This window comes from Tamandua tetradactyla, chromosome X (genome assembly GCF_023851605.1).
Source record: "Tamandua tetradactyla isolate mTamTet1 chromosome X, mTamTet1.pri, whole genome shotgun sequence".
In the NCBI taxonomy this organism is placed as follows: Eukaryota; Metazoa; Chordata; class Mammalia; order Pilosa; family Myrmecophagidae; genus Tamandua; species Tamandua tetradactyla.
In genome coordinates this window covers 23,242,463-23,260,865 of record NC_135353.1, presented here as the reverse complement: position 1 = coordinate 23,260,865, position 18,403 = coordinate 23,242,463, and the positions used below count along the sequence as shown (strand labels likewise).

The following is an 18,403-nucleotide window of genomic DNA, read 5'->3' as shown; positions in this document are numbered from 1 at the left end:
TTGTTTTTTAATGGCTAAGTTTGTGGGAATGAAGTGGACTTGCTTGCTGAGTCTTTTTTCCTGCCAAGATCACTTCTACAAACTTAACCCCCAAAGGATAGGTCAAGCCTACTTAAAATCAAGCCTAAGAGTCACCCCCAAGAGAACCCCTTTTGTTGTTCAGATGTGCCCTCTCTCTCCAGCCAACACAACAAGCAAACTCACCACCCTCCCCCATCTACGTGGGACATGACTCCCAGGGAGGTGGACCTTTCCTTTCTGGCAACATGGGACAGAAATCCTAGAACGAGCCGAGACTCAGCATCAAGGGATTGAGAAAAACCCTAGAATGAGTTGAGAGTCAGCATCAAGGGAGACTCAGCATCAAGGGGTGGAGAAGGTTTTCTCAATCCCTTGATGCTGACTCTCAACTCATTCTAGGGTTTTTCTCAATCCCTTGATGCTGAGTCTCGGCTCGTTCTAGGATTTCTGTCCCATGTTGCCAGAAAGGAAAGGTCCACCTCCCTGGGAGTCATGTCCCACGTAGATGGGGGAGGGTGGTGAGTTTGCTTGTTGTGTTGGCTGGAGAGAGAGGGCACATCTGAACAACAAAGATTGAAATGAGACAAAATAGTGTTAATGGCTTAGAGATTCCAAGCAGAGTGGAGAGGTTATCCTGGAGGTTATTCTTATGCATTAAATAGATATCACCTTGCTATTCAAGATGTAATGGAGAGGCTGGAGGGAACTGCCTGAACATGTAGAGCTGTGTTCCAATAGCCATGTTTCTTGAAGATGATTGTGTAATGATACAGCTTTCACAATGTGACCGTGTGATTGTGAAAACCTTGTGTCTGATGCTCCTTTTATCTATCTTATCAACAGACGAGTAAAACATATGGAATAAAAATAAATAATAGGGGGAACAGATGTTAAAATAAATTTAGACTGAAATGCTAGTGGATCAATGAAAGGGAGGGGTAAGGGGTATGGTATGTACGAATTTTTTTCTGTTGTCTTTTTATTTCTTTTTCTGAATAGATGCAAATGTTTGCGTTTTTTGGTATTTAAAAAAATTTTTTTAATTAAAAAAAAGGATCACTTCTACATTTCCTCAAGAAAAAGGAATTTTTTGATTGATGGGTATGACTGTCTAATTCACTTGTATCATTGGGTATCATCATACCCAATGATACAATATATCATTGTATAGTGTACAATGATACCCAATGATACTAGTGGGTATCATTGTACACTATAAGCTGTAAATAGTAATTGACATACACTCAGGTATAGAGGTTTTTTTTTTAATAGGGAACACTGATTAAAGGGACAAACACCTGGAAAAAAAAGGCATTGAAGTTCTGGTAGTAGGTAACTTTGTTTTACTGAAAACAACACCGCATTACTATTACTCAGAGTTCTGAGGTGGTTGTTGGAAATACTTTTATCATCAAAAACAATCATTTTATTTGTTTTGGGGAGAACATGGTCATATCAGTGAAAGGTACAATTTAAATATAATGCACCTATCAAATATGACCAAAATATAAACCATCAAAAAAGCATGGGGAAGTAGAAAACACTGAATTTCTTAGAGTCTTATCTATAAAACAAGGAAGGTACTTAACCTGCCTATCAATATCACAAGATTGCTGAAGTAACAAATGTGATATACATAAAACAGATTAAACCATCAATTGCTATATGTCTACTATTTTTCTTAAATGAGGTAATATTACTGGAAACTGAATGACTAGTTTAACCAGACCCCAGAAAAAAAATTTTATTCACAGGTTGGACAGAGCGGAAATGAATTTTTCAATAAAATTGTTGCGCCATTTAATAATAATGTCTTCTGCCCAAAACACGCTTCAGTTGGAGCTGAGTCCAACAAACTCATCTGGTATGATTAATATAAAAATCACAAAATAAAGACTTATATTGGTGAAAAATACAAAAAAATGATGATCTCTCTACTGTAAAATAATGTTCTGAAATAAATCTCCATGTTCTTCCATCTACAGAATAAATGGTACTATAAAAAACATACACAGAGAACTGAATTTATTAGATTGAAAATTAGTAGAATACGGAAATAACTACTTACTCTTAATAGAATTTTGAAGACCTGAAGAAGATGAAGACATCTGTTTATTGAAAGCAGAATTCTCTTGTTCAAGTTTTTCAGTTGATATGGAACGTTTATTGGCTGAGAAAAGAGAACATTTACTGTAATCGTTTTAAAAGAAGAAAGAATCATTAGCTAAAACAAAGTTGGTTTTCATGCAGTTTTAGAGAGGATAGACATGGATTAATTAATTAGATATACAATGTTCACTTTCAGGCATTCCTCCCAAACTGTATATATTTAAATTACTTTTCATGAAGCTGTATAGAATTATGCTCCATACAGAAAATTTTACAGTGAAATCAATAGTAAACAAGGCAGACTTAGTCTATTTATTTAATTTTTTGCGTTGGCAGGCACCAGGACATGAACCAGACTTAGTTTATTTTTAAAACATGTATTGGATAAGCTACGTAAAGCTTATTAATCACTATTAATCATTTTTAATACTGATTACAAGTTTAAATAAGATTTTTTGATAAACTGAATTAAATAAAATACATCATTAAAATTAATTTCTCCTGTTTCCTTTACAATCTCACAACACAGATTTAAATATAAACTCACTACGCACTTCTCAAGACATTACTAAGTAGCGTCTTTGTTTAGAATAGTTTAAAATCTTGCAGTAAATGCAACATTATACTGACAGACAATATTTAAATATGAACATTAATATTTAGCAGTTAGATAAATTACCAGATTTGTTCTCAGAACTCAGTGTGGCAGAGCCTTCCCATGACCACCTTTTTTGACGATGATCAGCACGGTTGCTCCGTTCCAAAGTACGGTAAAGTACGGCTTTGAATCGCTCCTACATTAAAAAAAAAAAAAAAGGTCAACATAATTTTACAATTTCATTATATTGGTTAGTATAATTTTGAGCTGTGATTTATAAAATAACCCCACCACCAAATCTTGCTTTTTTTGCTTCAGGTCAACTTTACAAATAATTGGAGACGACTCAGGTATTGAGATCAATGCTTCACCTGAAGGAGTTTTTAATTTTATGGACCCAGAATTCAGGAACTGATGTTTCCCTCCTTGCTTATATCATTAGGAAATTTAGAGCCAAATCTGTAGTCTATTTTTAGCAATGTACAAAGATTGTGCATGCTAACCATATCTTATGCTTTAGTATTTTTTCCTAACCTTAATTTTCCCCTCTCTTGGGTTCCCTCAACCATTCATCGTATCTGCTGGTGTGGTATGCATTTTTTAGTCACTTTAAATTCTTTGTGGAATAAAACAGGAACAAAAATCAACCAACACACTTATAAGCAAAATAAAATCTATGCCAAAGTCATCTGTTATAGTCACATTTGTATCATCTTTAATTTTGATGTTAATTGATTAAAAAAACTTAAAAAAAACAGCCAACATGCTTGTCTCGACCTCAACTTCAATTTAAAATGATCAGGAAAACAGCTCTATAGACGTAAATGTGACACTAGCAAAATAATTCTACTTCCAAAAATGAGTTGCCCAGTTTTCTTTTCTCAGCTATTTCTCATCCCTGTGCTAAACATAACCATGGACTACATTCAGGCAAGCAAATTAACTTCAAGGTCAGGAAACTTTCTATTCTTCCTTAACATCACCATCATTACAAAGGCCCCATTATTTGTCTGAGGGCAAAAACACACTAGGGAAATGGAGAATAATCCCTATCATCTGAGGAGAAAAGCAACTGCAATTCTTAAAATGAGATTTACCTAAACCCTGAAACTATAATAAAGATGAAAACTAGAGATTAATTTTGCATTGTTAATACATTTCTGATTCTTAAGAATTCTGCCCCACCGCTTTCAACTGCACTGCCCTTCTGTGCTCTTTCAGGTTCCTTTTTTGCATGCTTAAAACACTCTGATGTCCATGCTCACCCCTCCTTAGCACCACCAAATTTGACTTTTGTTCACAGTATTCTCTTTGTGCCACCTACTTACTTAGAGTGCCCATTTTTCCTGCTTTCTCTGGGAGGCTCCCACATTAGATCTCTGTGGTTGACTCTTTTGCCTTTTTTGCCTCATCTTTCTGCCTCTTTTCCTGCCATGTCTCTGGCTCCCTTTTTGTCTATACTGTCACTGTGTTGTGTTCTCTTCTTTTCCCCATGTTTTCCCTGTCTGATTCCTCTCTGAGCTAGTTTTTCTCTCAGTCCTTGGGACAGTCTCTTCCCCCACCTGACACAAAGATTTACTTTCTTTGGTTCTTTAACTGTCCTTAATTCATAGTCTCTATGAATTCTTTTTGCCACAGATAAGTGAACTAGGAACATGTTTCCGGGAGGAAGAAGAAAGTGACAAAAATTCTGAGTGAAGTTCAACCAGAGAATGGAAAATGAAAAACAGTATAACGAACAGAAAAATATTCAGAAAAGACCAGAAAGAGGTAGAGAGCCATGAATGAGGGTAAATCACACTGAACGGTCCTAGAATAAGATGAGGCACATGCAAGAGCAACTGTGTGCACAAGTGAAGAAAAGTGAGCACCACAGAGAATGGCACAGAGAAATTTCACAGGGAAAAATGGAAGCAAAGAAAATTGTGAAAATTTGTGCAACAGAGAAAAAGCGAGGAAGATGAAAACACACATATACTGAGAGAACAATAGCACGGTCCAAAGATGAGGAGAGAAAAAACAAAGGGAAGCTAAGACAAAGAAAGCAGAAGGAAAAGTGGACACAGAGGCAGGAAAAGGCCAGAATTAGAAAACCAGAGACAGACTGACAAAGACTTATTTAGGGACCAATGAAAGCCACTAGAATAGAGAGACAGTGAGAATGTCAGCAAGAAAGAGAATGGCATCAGAGTGAACAAGCCAGACATTGCAGAAAGCATCAAGTCTACTCAGACTCAGTAGTGGAATGACCCAAGAGAGAAAAACTTGATGTCACAGTGGTAGAATTCAAACAGAATGAGACAGGTAGTCAGATGCCTGGTATAAACAACAAAAGACAAACGGATTGAAGAGCGACAGAAGGGACAAAGGAAGAGCATGACAAAGCCACTGACTTACACTAAAAGAGTGCCAAATACACCACAAAAGTCCAGAAAGGAAAAGAGTGGCAGAGCCAGAAAAACAACAGAGAGAATGAAAGGGAGAGAATACTGGCTATGAACCACTGAAGCAGATGGTCCCAGTTGAGGGGAGAGGGAATGTGAAGAAAGAACACAAGGGACAGAGTATGAGTGCACATGAGAGCCAGAGGAAAATGTAAAGGAGAGCGAGTGCTCTGATTTGGCCGGTGAGTCAAACATAATTATATGAGTTGTGACAAATAAGACTGTGATAGTCAAATGGAGGCGTATATGGCCAGATAATGGGGCCAGCCCATATTCAATAGGCAATGGGACAATACTGAATGCTTTTATATAGTACAGAGCTGCTCAGAACATACCTCAAGCTACAGGTACTCCATGCGTTATGACCTGAGGCTCAACAAGGCTCTGTTTCTGAATCTGCCAGAATAGCAGGTCTAAATTCCTGGGGTCTTATTAAGACAGGGATGAAAGCTTCTAATGTTGAGAGGAAGAAGGAAGAAAGAATTGGGAGAGTCCAATTCCACAGGTTGGACTGGTAAAGGCAGAGGAGGGCTGTGCCGGTTTGAAAGGATGTATGTACCCTAGAAAAACCATGTTTTAATCCTAATGCCATTTTGAAAAGGCAGCCATTTCTTCTAATCCCTATTCAGCACTGTATGTTTGAAACTTTACTTAGATTATCTCCCTGGAGATGTGACTCAATCAAGAGTGGTGGTTAAACTGGATTAGGTGGAGACGTGTCTCCACCCATTCCAGGTGGGTCTTGATTAGTTTACTGGAATCCTTTTATAGGATTGGAGAAAGCAGGAGATTCAGAAAGAGCAGAGCAGAATGACACAGCCACGAGAAGCAGAGAATCCACCAGCCAGCAACCTTTGGAGATGAAGAAGGAAAACGCCTCCCGGGGAGCTTCATGAAACAGGAAGCCAGGAGAGAAAGCAGCAGATGATGCTGTGTTCACCAAGTGCCCTTCCAGATGAGAGAGAAACTATGACTGTGTTCCCCATGTGCCTTTCCATTTGAGAAAGAAACCCTGAACTTCATCAGCCTTCTTGAACCAAGGTATCTTTCCCTGGATGCCTTCGATTGGACATTTCTAGAGACTTGCTTTAATTGGGACATTTTCATGGCCTTAGAACTGTATATTGTAACTTATATTAAATTACCCTTTTTAAAAGCCATTCCATTTCTGCTATATTGCCTTCTGGCAGCTAACAAAACAGAAGAAGGGCTAAGAATAAAATATTCCGAATCAAGGCCAAACAGTGTATCATATGATTAACTGGCTATAAAATGACGTACCCTTTCTTCTTCTAACTTTTGTTTTCTTTTTTCTTCTGCAGATGCCCTCCGCTGTTCATCTCTTTCCTTTTGTTCTCGTAGCTTTCGCTGCTTTTCTTCCATTTGTTTTTCATATTGGAGCTTGGACTTTCTTTCTTTTTCAAGTAACTGCATTTCTTTATTAGCTGAAATATTCCAAATACATTTTCAATATATAAAAGCCAAGAAAATGTTTGCATTTTCCACATTAGAAGGAAAAAGCTAATATATCTCATTTTTCTTCTCAAAATAACATGAGGTGTAGTAATAACTAAAGACTTATTATATAAACAGAGATGGCCACTAAAGAGCCATTTTCATTGGGAGTTCATTTAACTCCAAAGAACTGGAATCACTTAGATGACTCTCAACCTGCCCAAAATAAAATCCCAAATGGATAAAGAAGTTTTCTTTCACTGCTGAATTTGAGCTGAAGTTAAACCCTACCATATTAACATGCTATACACTACCGTAAGAATTTCATAAAAGCACATAGCCAGAACATATGTTTAATTTCCTTCTAATAGGAAACTTCTTTAAAAGTTTTCATCTATACAGACCATCTTAAGCATATCAGTTTTACATTACTGGGCTTAATCGTATACCACATTATAGAATAGCATGTTTTCTTATATTCAAGTTTTCCCTCACTAAAGCCTGGAGAGTATCTATGTAGTTGTAAAAGACTCCTATAGAAAAACAGGAAGAAACAGCTGCTCCATCAAAACAGAGATCATTTATATTCCATTTAGATGAAGCCAAGCACTAATTTTGACAGTGGATTTAGAAGACCAAAGAAGATAAATAGTTGTAAAGGATTCTTTCAAGTGGTACAAAGATTACCCTTTTAGATCCTAATTTATATGAAGCTACACTTTATTAAGTAAGCAGAACAATCAGTAAAAAAGACACTAAATTTAAGATTCTTAGCAACTTCATTTTCACTTTTTAAAATAATTTTTACTGACATCTCATTCTGCTTGTTTTTGTACATATTAAAATTTTGATAGCTTAGCTTTCAGAAAATTAAAGCTTATAACAAAAACCACTCTTTCAAAAATTAAGTAATTTAATTCAATTATTTTTCATTACCCTTCTTAACCTGATCTAGTATAAGTATTCACTGCAATATCATTTATAATATAATTGCAATCTATTGTGGTGGTTTGGAGTTATGTACCCCAGAAAAAAATGTTCTTAAACTTAATTAACTCCTGTGGTGTGGACCCCTATAAATAAGATCCCTTTAAGATGTTACTTCAGTTAAGGTTTGACCCAACTCAATCAGGAGAGGTCTTAATCCTATTACTGAGGTCCCTTATAAGCAGAATTAAATTCAGACACGGAAAGAGAAAGTCAGAGGGAGCAACCAGAAGCTGTAAGTCAGCAGAACCCAGAAGAGAAGGGTGATGTCAGGAGAGGCCACCATGTGAACCGCCCCGCCATGTGACAGAGAAGCACAGGACCAAGGATCACCAACAGCCAGGCCCAGAACACCAGACTTTGGGAAGAGAACATTGCCTTGATGATGCCTTGATTTGGACTTCCCCTAGCCTCAAAACTGTAAGCCAATAAATTCCTATTGCATGATATTTACTTGAGCAGCCAAGGAAAACTAAAACATCTATCACATAAAACAGATTTGGAAAAGTATATAAAATGGCCTCGGAATCGTATAATCTTAACAAAATTCATTTTGATTTTTTAAAAATGTTTCAAATATACCATCTTGCAGACGTTTGGTTTCTTCTCTTCGTTCTTTTGCTAGCCTTTGTTTTATATCATTTTTAAGCACAGATCCATCAATCACTAAAAAAAAAAGAATATAGACATTAATAAGATATCAAATTTTAAAGATATGACACTCTGACATCTATCTCAAGCATTACAATATTTATACCTGGTTTAAATGTCGATCTTATATTTGAAGATTGGGATAAGGTAGAATTAATGCCACTTTGATTACGTCTCTCTTCAGCAATTGCATTAGCTGCAGCAACTAAAATACAGGGAGATAAAGGAAAGAGATCAGGGGTTAGAGATTAAGAATACAAACAGCAAATACAAGGGTCGGGAAACCACAACCATTTGTATCTTTGATGACAAAGGATAGGATCACTGAAGTTATAGTGTTTTCTACAAAGTAAAATGATGTCTGATTAATCTGGATTAATAGCCAAGAAATACTGGGTACCTATGACTTTCGACAAATAATTTTACAAAGAATTAAAGGTGCTTACTGTGGATGTGCAAGGGTACTGGGGACATAAAGATAATTAAAATTGTTTGTGGCAACGGCAGCATGATAAGCTTGTGGATGATTAGAAGCTAATGGTTATCAGCTATCAAAATGCCTCAGAGAAGACATTTTGCCAAGTACTAGAAAAACTGAGCTTGCAAGGAATTGGAAAAAAATGTTTCACTATGAATGGGGCATTTAGAAAACAAACAGGAAAGTATGGATCTGAATCTGGATACGAAAATGCCAATGGTGAGATCCCTCAGACATTGGGCCTAATATTATGAAGCCCATTTATAAACTAAGCAGATCAGGGGCTTTCTACCCTGGTTGTAACACATCAGAGTCACCTAAGACACTTAAAAAAACAGCACTGTGCCTGAGACCCTTCGACAACTCTATTCTGATACCCAGTGAAGGTGAAGAACTACTCATCTAGAAGGACTGGCCAATAAATATTATTCTAGGCAGAAAAATACTAAGCAAACAAATATAAATTATACAAAGTGCTACCATGACTTGTGTAAACAGGTGGAAAAGTGGTAAAGGAACTTCAATAAGGGTTAAGTATAAGATTAGGAGAGCACAATGTGAGGGAAAGTAATAAAAACTAAAACCATCGGGCAATACAGGTAAGTAGGGGGGATTCTCTGAATCCTTTAATTCCATGTTTGGCTGTGTCTACATGGGCTCAGACACATGCCCCCTAAATACTGGGCCACCTTCAGGAAGTGTATAGAGAACAACACTGAAAACCCTTGTATAAAAATCACAGGATATACACTCCTTTGAGACTGCATACAATTCTGGTTTATATACACATTGAGAAAATTTTAACAGCTGGGAGGATGGGCAACTAAAATAATTAAGGAAGTAGAATGAATGAACTCTGATACGTTACTTTGCCGTGGAGGAAAAAGATCTGGGAGTCATTTTACAGTATAACCTTCAAGGTGACCTCATAAGTGCTGCCAGAGAGATGATCATTTCAAAAGAGAAGCTTTTTGTTTTTGTTTGTTTGTTTGTTTTACCCCAGAGACCTAGCAGCTCAGACAATCCATGACTACTTAACTAAATTTGAAGATAATCCATGACCTAGGTATATTTAAATTTCTCAACTTCCTAATAACTGAACTACTGGCAATTTTGTGGACCACAATTGTCTTCTGAATTTTAGCACTGGCATACCAAGAAAAATTCTTAAATAGGGTCTAGAAATTAATTAAGCCCTCCCATGTACCTCTGCTGGCAACCTTTCTACTTGAGTACAGAGAAAATAAAGTACCTTGTAGTATCATTTTTGCACATTCCGTTCTCCCTTAAGAACAGCCCATATTTTGAAACAATTCAGCTGACCGTAAAAACAATTTCTTTCAAAATGTACGATTTGACCAGATTCGTTAAAGAGCATATTAAACAGAAGTAACATTAGAAGTAGCTGTGGTGGGAATAACGAACGGAATCACAGAAAGGTTAATATGGTAATAATACCAAATCTGATTTTTTTTAGACCTTTACACTCAAATTCCTGCTGGCAGGAAATACATTTACTAAAAGGACAGTCTTTAAAAATTATCTAAAATGTCTGGCCAATGGGAGAAAGCCTTTACATCTGGGCTTAACAAGAGCGAACATTCAATTAGCATCATTGTGAGGGAATATACTTAACATTCACTTAAAAGGAACAGCAAGGCACAGTAAATACACCAGAGTTTTGAATATTTCTATGTCCATATCTTTCTGTAGTTCTTACACTAATGGTAAGCCCCAAATTCAAGTAACAGTTGCCTTTTGCCTGTAGAATAAGGAAATGTGTACAGTTTATTAATAAATTTGCATTATGAATCTTTATATACAGTATGTTCCTAAAAAGTGCGACAAGGCATACTACGGTACTTCATTTCACCGTTTATGAAGTACTTTCTATTTATATTACCTTACTTTTCACAACAATTCTATAAAGTGGACATTACTTCCCCATTCTTTTTTCAGATGAGTAAACTGAAGGTAAACCTAAGTTTCTCAGATCACATAAGTATTAAGTGGTGAAGACAGAACTTGATTCAATTATAGATTTAAAAATTGGGGGTGCGAGGGTAATTCAGTGGTAGAATTCTTGCCTGCCATGTGGGAGATTCGGGCTCAATTCCCAGCCTAGGCACTCTCCCCACCTCCACCAAATAAAAGACTCAACAAATGGTGCTGAAGTAACGGGAGTCACATGGAAAAAGAATGAAATGTGACCACCACCACACAGCATGCAAAAGAAAAAGGTAACTTTACTTTTAACTATTACATTAATTTTCAAGAACCAATTGTATAAAAACTACATTAATGTTTCCATGATTTAGTACCTTATTCCCATCACAGCTGCTTCTAAGGTTACTTCTGTTTAAAAATACCAGGAAGAAGGAATTAGGACCTAAATGTATAAAACTGACGAATACATAAATTGAGCAATAAATAAAATTGATTATAAAATAAATGAAAAATATGATTTTGGCTTAAAACGTACTTCTATGCAGTTTTAAAATACAGCAATGGAGAGATCGTCAAAATAACAGATCTACCATTTATAATTAAAGTTTGTTTTAAAAAATAAAAAGACACTATTATGCTGTGGCTAAGAAAGGTCTAAGTTTAGAGAAAATTTGTAGAAGCCATAATAAAAAGAAAACCATTCTCCTATCAGGGGAACAATGACAAACTTTTGGGTGAGGATTCCTTCCCTAATCATCTTGGTTATTTAGGCCCATAAAGGTGTCAGAATGAAACAAGCCAAAACAGTTAAACTCCACTAGGATGAACCCAGGAGTTAAAACTAAAGAAAGCGTTCTAAATATCAGCAAAAAAAAAAAAAATATATATATATATATATATATATATATATATATACTAATAGATTTTTAAAAGATATCATTAAATGTTGAGGCCTTTTTGGGACAAAAAGCATTTTAGCTCTTTAGTGACTTTAATATAGCAGAAGATTTCTGCTTCTCTCCTTTCTTGGCCCTTCTCTACAAAACACACACACACACACACACACACACACACAGAGTCAGTGGCAGTAAGGTTCTGCTCTACTAGGGCAAACTAAATGAAGGAAGAACACTTCTCCATGACAACTAGTTCAAGCATGGTAATAATCTTCCCAAGGCTTCACTTAAGAACAATCACCTCAAAGTGCTTTATCCATGCGATGTCAATGATAAATACTCATCACAATACTTATTCAGCAATTCTAAATTACCCACCACAGCTGTTGCTCTTGAAATCACCCGCAGAGCTCAACATAAAATTTGTAGCCCCATCACTTCATGACCTTTGTTCCCCAAGATGCTTTCTTGAGCACTAATTAGGAATATTAGATCACATAAACTAGTATTTTTATTAGGAAGCAAAGGGGATGGGTTACAAAAAGTACTGAAAGGTTTTTGTTTTGTTTTTTAATTAAAAGGACTATGTTTTTTGCAGAGAACACGGTACCATGAAATCAATTTTATAGATCAACAGATGTAGGACTACTCACTGCTATCTGGATAACAGAATAAAAAAACAGCAATTGCCACAAACTCCTATCTTGAGTTTCCACTGGGGGTAACCAACAAAGTCCCCTCTGGGGAGTAAAGCAGAATAGCTGACCCTCCCCCACAGCTGCTGGCCCTGCCCTTGATCCACCCTCCAAAGCTGAGTAACTGGGAGTGGTGTGGTCCCAGGCAGATCCATTCCACCCATGCCAAGGATCACTCTTCATGGCGACAGGACAGTCGGCACATCATTAGGTCAGGCAGAGGGGAGAGAAAGTATTAAGAAAAAAGTTAACAGGAAACCAAAGTAAGAAATCTGCCACCAGGGAACTACAAAACTAAAGCAGATATTCACACAATGTTGCCGAAGACAGCCAAAGTCATAGGGCGGAAAGAGACTTCCAGAAGACATCAAGTCCAATTCAAAAACAGCATGTCTTAAAGAAAATGGAAATTAAAGAGAACTTCCTGCCATTTAGAGCAGTTTACAATGGGATGGCTGCTTGGAAACATATTAAGCGCCCCATTATACTACACATCCACGTTATACAAGTTGCCCAAAATTTTATAGATAATCCAGCTCTTGATCTCAGCTGCTTTTTCGGTATTTGTAGAAAATAAAAGTATTCTTCGGAATAATGTATTCTAAACTCAGAAATCATGTGATTTTAGAAAAACAAAAAAGAGAAAGGTGATAGTGGCAAAGCTTCTTATGCTCAACCAGTTGAAATATTCAAGCAAGTTTCCATTTTCATTTTATATAAAAAAATAAACATCTGTTCTGGTAAAATAAGGTGAGCTTAGCACTGTGCTATGTGCAGAAAACATAACTCAATAAATGTATATGTATACAATGTATGTAGACACAATTTCTATTGATGATATTCTCTACTGTGCCTAAATAGGTTATTTGTTCAGGACAGTGTTTTCAGTCTTGCAGCCAGGCGCTCAGCAGGAGATGAAATTGGCTTATTAGCAAAAACATTTTATTGTTTCTTTGTTTCCTTCAGGAAAATGCTGAGCCCAGGAGGCAACTCTAGTCGAGCTGGTTCTCCCTTAGTCTAACTGTGATGTTTCAATTCCTAGTATGAAAAGGGTAGCAAGGACGCATACCAAGGTTCTGGGTTAATCCTTTTTTGGCATGCTTTCATTTTGGTGTGTGAAATAGTGTGAATTCAAGCAACAGTTTTGTATATAATTTTCAAATACTTTCCAACATTCAATATTCAAATGATTTTAGGGTTAACCAGACCATAGCTCCTTCAACATATTTGGAAAATGCTGGTTACATTAAACTACTGAAATAAATCAGTTATCGGAGAGCCGTCGGTGTCAATTAGGAACAAAACAATCTTGATTTATTGCAAACTTACACTCTAAGTGGACCAGAATCATAAGCAAAAAGTGAGAAAAGAAAAACTCTTCTCACTATAGACACGATGGATGTATATCTGTTTCTGGCATTCTCTGGGGACTTGCTTCAAGGTGCTAAGTAATGTAACTCTTCTTTCAGCCAGGTCTAAATCACTTTTTTAAATTACATACGAAACCCCGCCTCAGGATTTCAATAAAATCGTTTTATTCAAGCTCACATTAGAGGCAACTAGCCTGAGAGCTCGCTAAAGAGCAACCAAGCAAACTCGCGGGGTGCGATCTCACTCAGGTAGTCCAGCGGTCTCCCTTGACTAAGGAACACGCTGCCAGATCTTATAAAAGTAACGGTTTTAGAAGGAGGAAAAAGCTTTTTGGCGATGGGACCAGTTTAGGAGGAAGCACTCTAAAGTGCTAATTCTCGTTCCGTTCAGCCTAGGGATTGCACTATGTCCCACGGAAGGTGACATCTTGTCGAAGTCATGTGCTACAGCAGACAAATCAGGAGGAGCAGCGAGCCAAGTTTCATCCCAACTTCCCAAGAACCAAATCCCGACAGCTCATCCCTTACTGGCCCTTGCCCAGCAGGGTGCGGGATGGGAGCCCTTGAGAGAGGAGGGATTTCAGGAACGAAAGAGCATTAAAGCACGAACGCCTTGGACTATGGGAACTCAGAACTATGCCCGCCAGGAAGGGCTTCCCCTGCAGCGGAGGCGGTCCCCCCGCGCGGGGCACCGGGGTCTGGGCGGGCGCCCGCACATCCTGGCCAGCCGCGTAGTCGTTCGCGGCGGTGGCGCGTAGGTTCTCCGCTCCCCAACACCACGAGGGGCTCGGGACACCGTCCGTGGCGCTGCGCCGGGATTCCACGGTGCACCCCCGAGTCCCCCACCCCCACCCACCGGCAGCACCCGTTAGTTCTCTCGCACCCCGCCCGCGAGAGTTCCGCCGCTGGCCGCGCCGGCGGACTGTTTCCCGTCCTGCCCCCCCGCCCGGAACGACTCCCGAGTCCCGGGTCCCGTTCCTCCTCGGACGTTCCGGGACGAGGGGTGGGGGTGAGGGGAGGACCGTGAGGCGCGGGACGACTCCGGAGAAAAGTTTTCCGGCGATCGTCACGTCGCTCTTTGGGCTCGGGGGCCGCGGGAACCCCATCTCCCGCGAGGGTCCGACACCACCTCCCATCCCCGTCGGGAGCCACCGGCCTGCTCACCCATCCGTTCCCGCAGTCCCTTCAAGGATGTGCTGCCGCCCGCGCCGGCGCCGTCCGCCATCTTCCAAGCCCAGCTGGGAACCGCTAGTGGCGCTCGGTCCGCAGTGCGCAGGCTCTGGGGCGGCCGGACTCCGGCCGCAGCCCAGGCACTCGGGGGCGGGGCGGGGGGAGCGGGGCGGGGGGAGCGGGGCGGGGGGAGCGGGGCGGGGGGAGCGGGGCGGAGCCCGCGCAGCCTACACCGAATGTTTCAGTGCTTCTCGCTGCTCACCAGTCCTTGACCCGCTGCTCAACTATTGTCTGGTGGGCAGAAACTCACCGATGTTCGGTGCTCTACCCTCCACCCCCATCCTCCGGACTAGCCAATCATCGCCTTGTTTGGCCTTCGCTCCGTTTTTCATCTCATTAAATCCACCTAGCAACACAGTAACATTCCTTCCTGCCGCCATTCCTTCAGTTAACCAGCACCCAGTGCTTTCTGGATGCACTTGCAGCATGAGTTTGCTATTGTTTCAAACACTACAGAAAGAAAGGCCCAAGTTGGGGAAAGAGGCCCAGTGAGGGGAGGGAGGTGGGGAGTAGGTTGCTGTGAGGTGTTGGGGCCCCATCCTAAGTCGACAATTTCTTAAGGTTGTTGCAGAATGAATAAATCATCACACCGTGAGGTCTCAAGGTTGAGTGAAGGGTGCTTTTTGTGGGTCTTCGACGGAAAGGAGGGGACTTAATTGGCATTAATCTCTTCAGATTTGGGAGGAGGCCCTTCGAGGTTGCAAAATGTTTTTCCCAATCCCAAGGCAAAACTTCATTGACCTGATGAACCTCCAAGGAGTAGACATCGCTTCATGGGGCACTTGTGTGGACCACGTGTGGTCACGACCCCGTTAGTGCCGTGTGATACGTGGCTGTAGGGACACAGTGTATGGATGGGGCCCTAGGTATGATGCAGGAAACTGGAAAACGGGGCAGGAGATCACCTGTGGGGTGAGCGCTTTCATAAACCCAGTGTCTCAAACTTGCACACAGGACCTGGAAGTGGAAGAAACTCATAATAGTTTCCGCTTACTGATTCTTTACTGTGTGGCAGGCCCTGTTACTAATCACACTCCCTATATTAACTTAATCTCCCTATTACCTTATGAGGTAGGCACCATTATCACTCTTGTTTTCTAGAAGAGGACATTAAGGCAGAGAGAACTTAAAGAATTTGTACAGTCACACACTTAGTGACAAAACTGGAATTTGAACCCAAAACATCGGACCACACAGTAGCCTTATGTGATACTGTGGCATATTCTACAGGCCTGGCTGCTTCAAAAATTTCAATGCAAGAAAGATAGTTCCAGATCACAAATCATATCATTTATGTGATTAGGATCCTGAAAGCATGAAGATGGAAAAATCAGTAAGGAAAAGAACCTCCCCCAAAGTGGGAAAAAGGCAGGAACAGACCTTTCACGGGAGAGAGAACAGATGGCCAATAAACATACAAAAAAAAAAATGCTCGAACTCTTTAGTAGTCAAGATAATACAAAGGAAAACTCCACAATAACATATCATGTCACACCTACAGAGTTGGCAAACCTTAAAGAGTGGACAGTAAATGTTGGTGAGGATGTAGATCAATACTAATGGGGAAAAAAGAGTTTGGCATTACAGCACTTGATGCCCTGCTCCTAAGTATATACTTAGGATATTTATATACTTAGCCCTGCTCCTAAGTTTATACAGAGGTTGGTGCTTTGCATACCATATCATACCATACCACGATGGTCTCCCTGATATTTATATGAAACTCATATTAGGACACCAGCAAAGCACACACACACACACACAACTTTGATGAACTTATCCAGAACCTCATAAACCAAAAAGAAAAATGCAACATCCAGTTTGCAGTTTCTTGAAAAAAAATGTTGAAACCAAATCTAATAATGAGGCAGCAGTCTGACAAATCAAGACCGTGGCATATTCTACAGGCCTGGCTGCTTCAAAAATTTCAATGCAAGAAAAATAGTTCCAGATCAAAGGAGGCTAAAGAGACCAAATGCAATGCATGATCTTTGATCGGAACCTAGATTGGGGGGGAAAAAACAGCTTCATTTAAAGGGCATTCATTATTAGGACAACTGGTGAAACCTCAATGTGAAATGAATATTAGATAATATTGCATTGAAGGCAATTGTGGTTAAGTAGAAAAACATCTTTTTTTCTTAAGAAATAGATGCTAAGAAATTTCGAGGTGAAGCGTCATAAGGTCTGAGTGGCATGAAATGTCCATTTGCAGCCAAATCTTCCTGTTTTTTATTCTTTTAAATAAACTGGCTATCTGGATTGTAATGTAACATCTCCTATTTTAAAAAATGATGACAACATTAAAACCTTTGACAAACACAGTGCAGGGCAAACAAAATTATCCAGAATCTAATCAGTGTTCAGATTTGAATGATTGTCTCATTTTTTTTATGTTTCTATAAAAATCCAAACAAGTCCATACATTGCATTGGTTGGTATGTCTTTTAGTCTGTAGCTTTCCCCCTCCTTCTCTCTAATGGCTTTGATAGATTTTTGTGCAATTTAGCATTCATTCCTTCAGCAGGTAAATCATTCATTAAACCTCTACCTACCACCTACTCTGTGGCTGTCAGTGTGAAGACAAAAGCAGGGTTTGGAAATCCCATTGATTCTAAGCTAATAATTCAGATCAGGGTACTCAGACATTTTCCTGGGGCAAGAACAGCTCCCTGAGCCCCCCACGAGACAGTCTGTACATTTCCCAGAAAATCACTGGAATGGAAAGCTGCCAGCTTGGGGAGAATGAGTCTATTATTGAGCCAAAACAGACTCACAGCTGGGAAAGAACCCAGGCAGCTCCTCTCCTCTCTTCCCCACATATGGAAAGCATGTGCTCCCCAGCGAGCACAGGAGAACTGGAATCTTGCTCACTTTTTTTCCCCCTACTTGGCTATTTTCTTTTTCCTTAAACTTTACGCCGGCAGGAAAAATAATCAGAAACCTCAGTTCATCATAGGTCTAGGGATGGTCACATTTTTTTTTTCCTATTAAAAGATGAAAAATTAAATTCACATGTGATGGACATTTAGCGAACTGAGCCAGTCTAACAAATTCGCACACAAACTGCCATCACCACAGCACTGTACTGTTTTAAGCTTAGCAGCATGTGATGGTTCTTCCACTCCATCCTGATGTACCTGTCAAATTCATCAATCACGCACACAGTTGAGGCAGCATTCTGCTTTTGCAATTCTGCTCTCATTTCTGACTCTTGCCCTGCTCATTTCTGACTCTTGCCCTGCATCTGTGGCTGCTTGGCTTTGATGCAGGCGATGCCAGACGGGGCACAGGAAAGGGAACAAAGACTGTTTCACTCTAAACAGACCTATTGCCACATCTATTCACATTTTCCTTCCCTTTCCCAAATCTGCTTTTTCTTCCCTCTTAAGTTAAACTTACCTCTGGTCCTGGTCATGTCTCCACTGGTTGATGGCACCCTCCCCAGCTCGGAATTCCTACCACAGCATCACACCCCATATCCACCCTGGCAGCTGGCCTTTCGATGCCCCGCTTCTCTTT

General features: G+C 39.6%; 1 protein-coding gene across 8 annotated transcripts in view; it reads right to left on the bottom strand.

Moving 5' to 3' along the window:
* MAP7D3 (MAP7 domain containing 3) overlaps window positions 1-18,403 on the bottom strand; it is an 82,177-nt gene that overhangs the window by 41,330 nt on the left and 22,444 nt on the right. For 6 of the 8 annotated variants that reach the window (XM_077144761.1, XM_077144762.1, XM_077144768.1 and 3 more), the window contains exons 1-6: window positions 14,816-14,936; window positions 8,372-8,470; window positions 8,197-8,280; window positions 6,454-6,617; window positions 2,810-2,924; window positions 2,090-2,191 (exon numbers count right to left, since the gene is read on the bottom strand). In XM_077144761.1, the coding sequence (XP_077000876.1) occupies window positions 2,090-2,191; window positions 2,810-2,924; window positions 6,454-6,617; window positions 8,197-8,280; window positions 8,372-8,470; window positions 14,816-14,876 (625 nt within the window). In that variant the 5' untranslated portion in view covers window positions 14,877-14,936. Of the gene's footprint in view, window positions 1-2,089; window positions 2,192-2,809; window positions 2,925-6,453; window positions 6,618-8,196; window positions 8,281-8,371; window positions 8,471-14,815; window positions 14,937-18,403 lie in introns of those variants that run through there. The other 2 variants (XM_077144766.1, XM_077144767.1) reach the window with 1 other exon arrangement.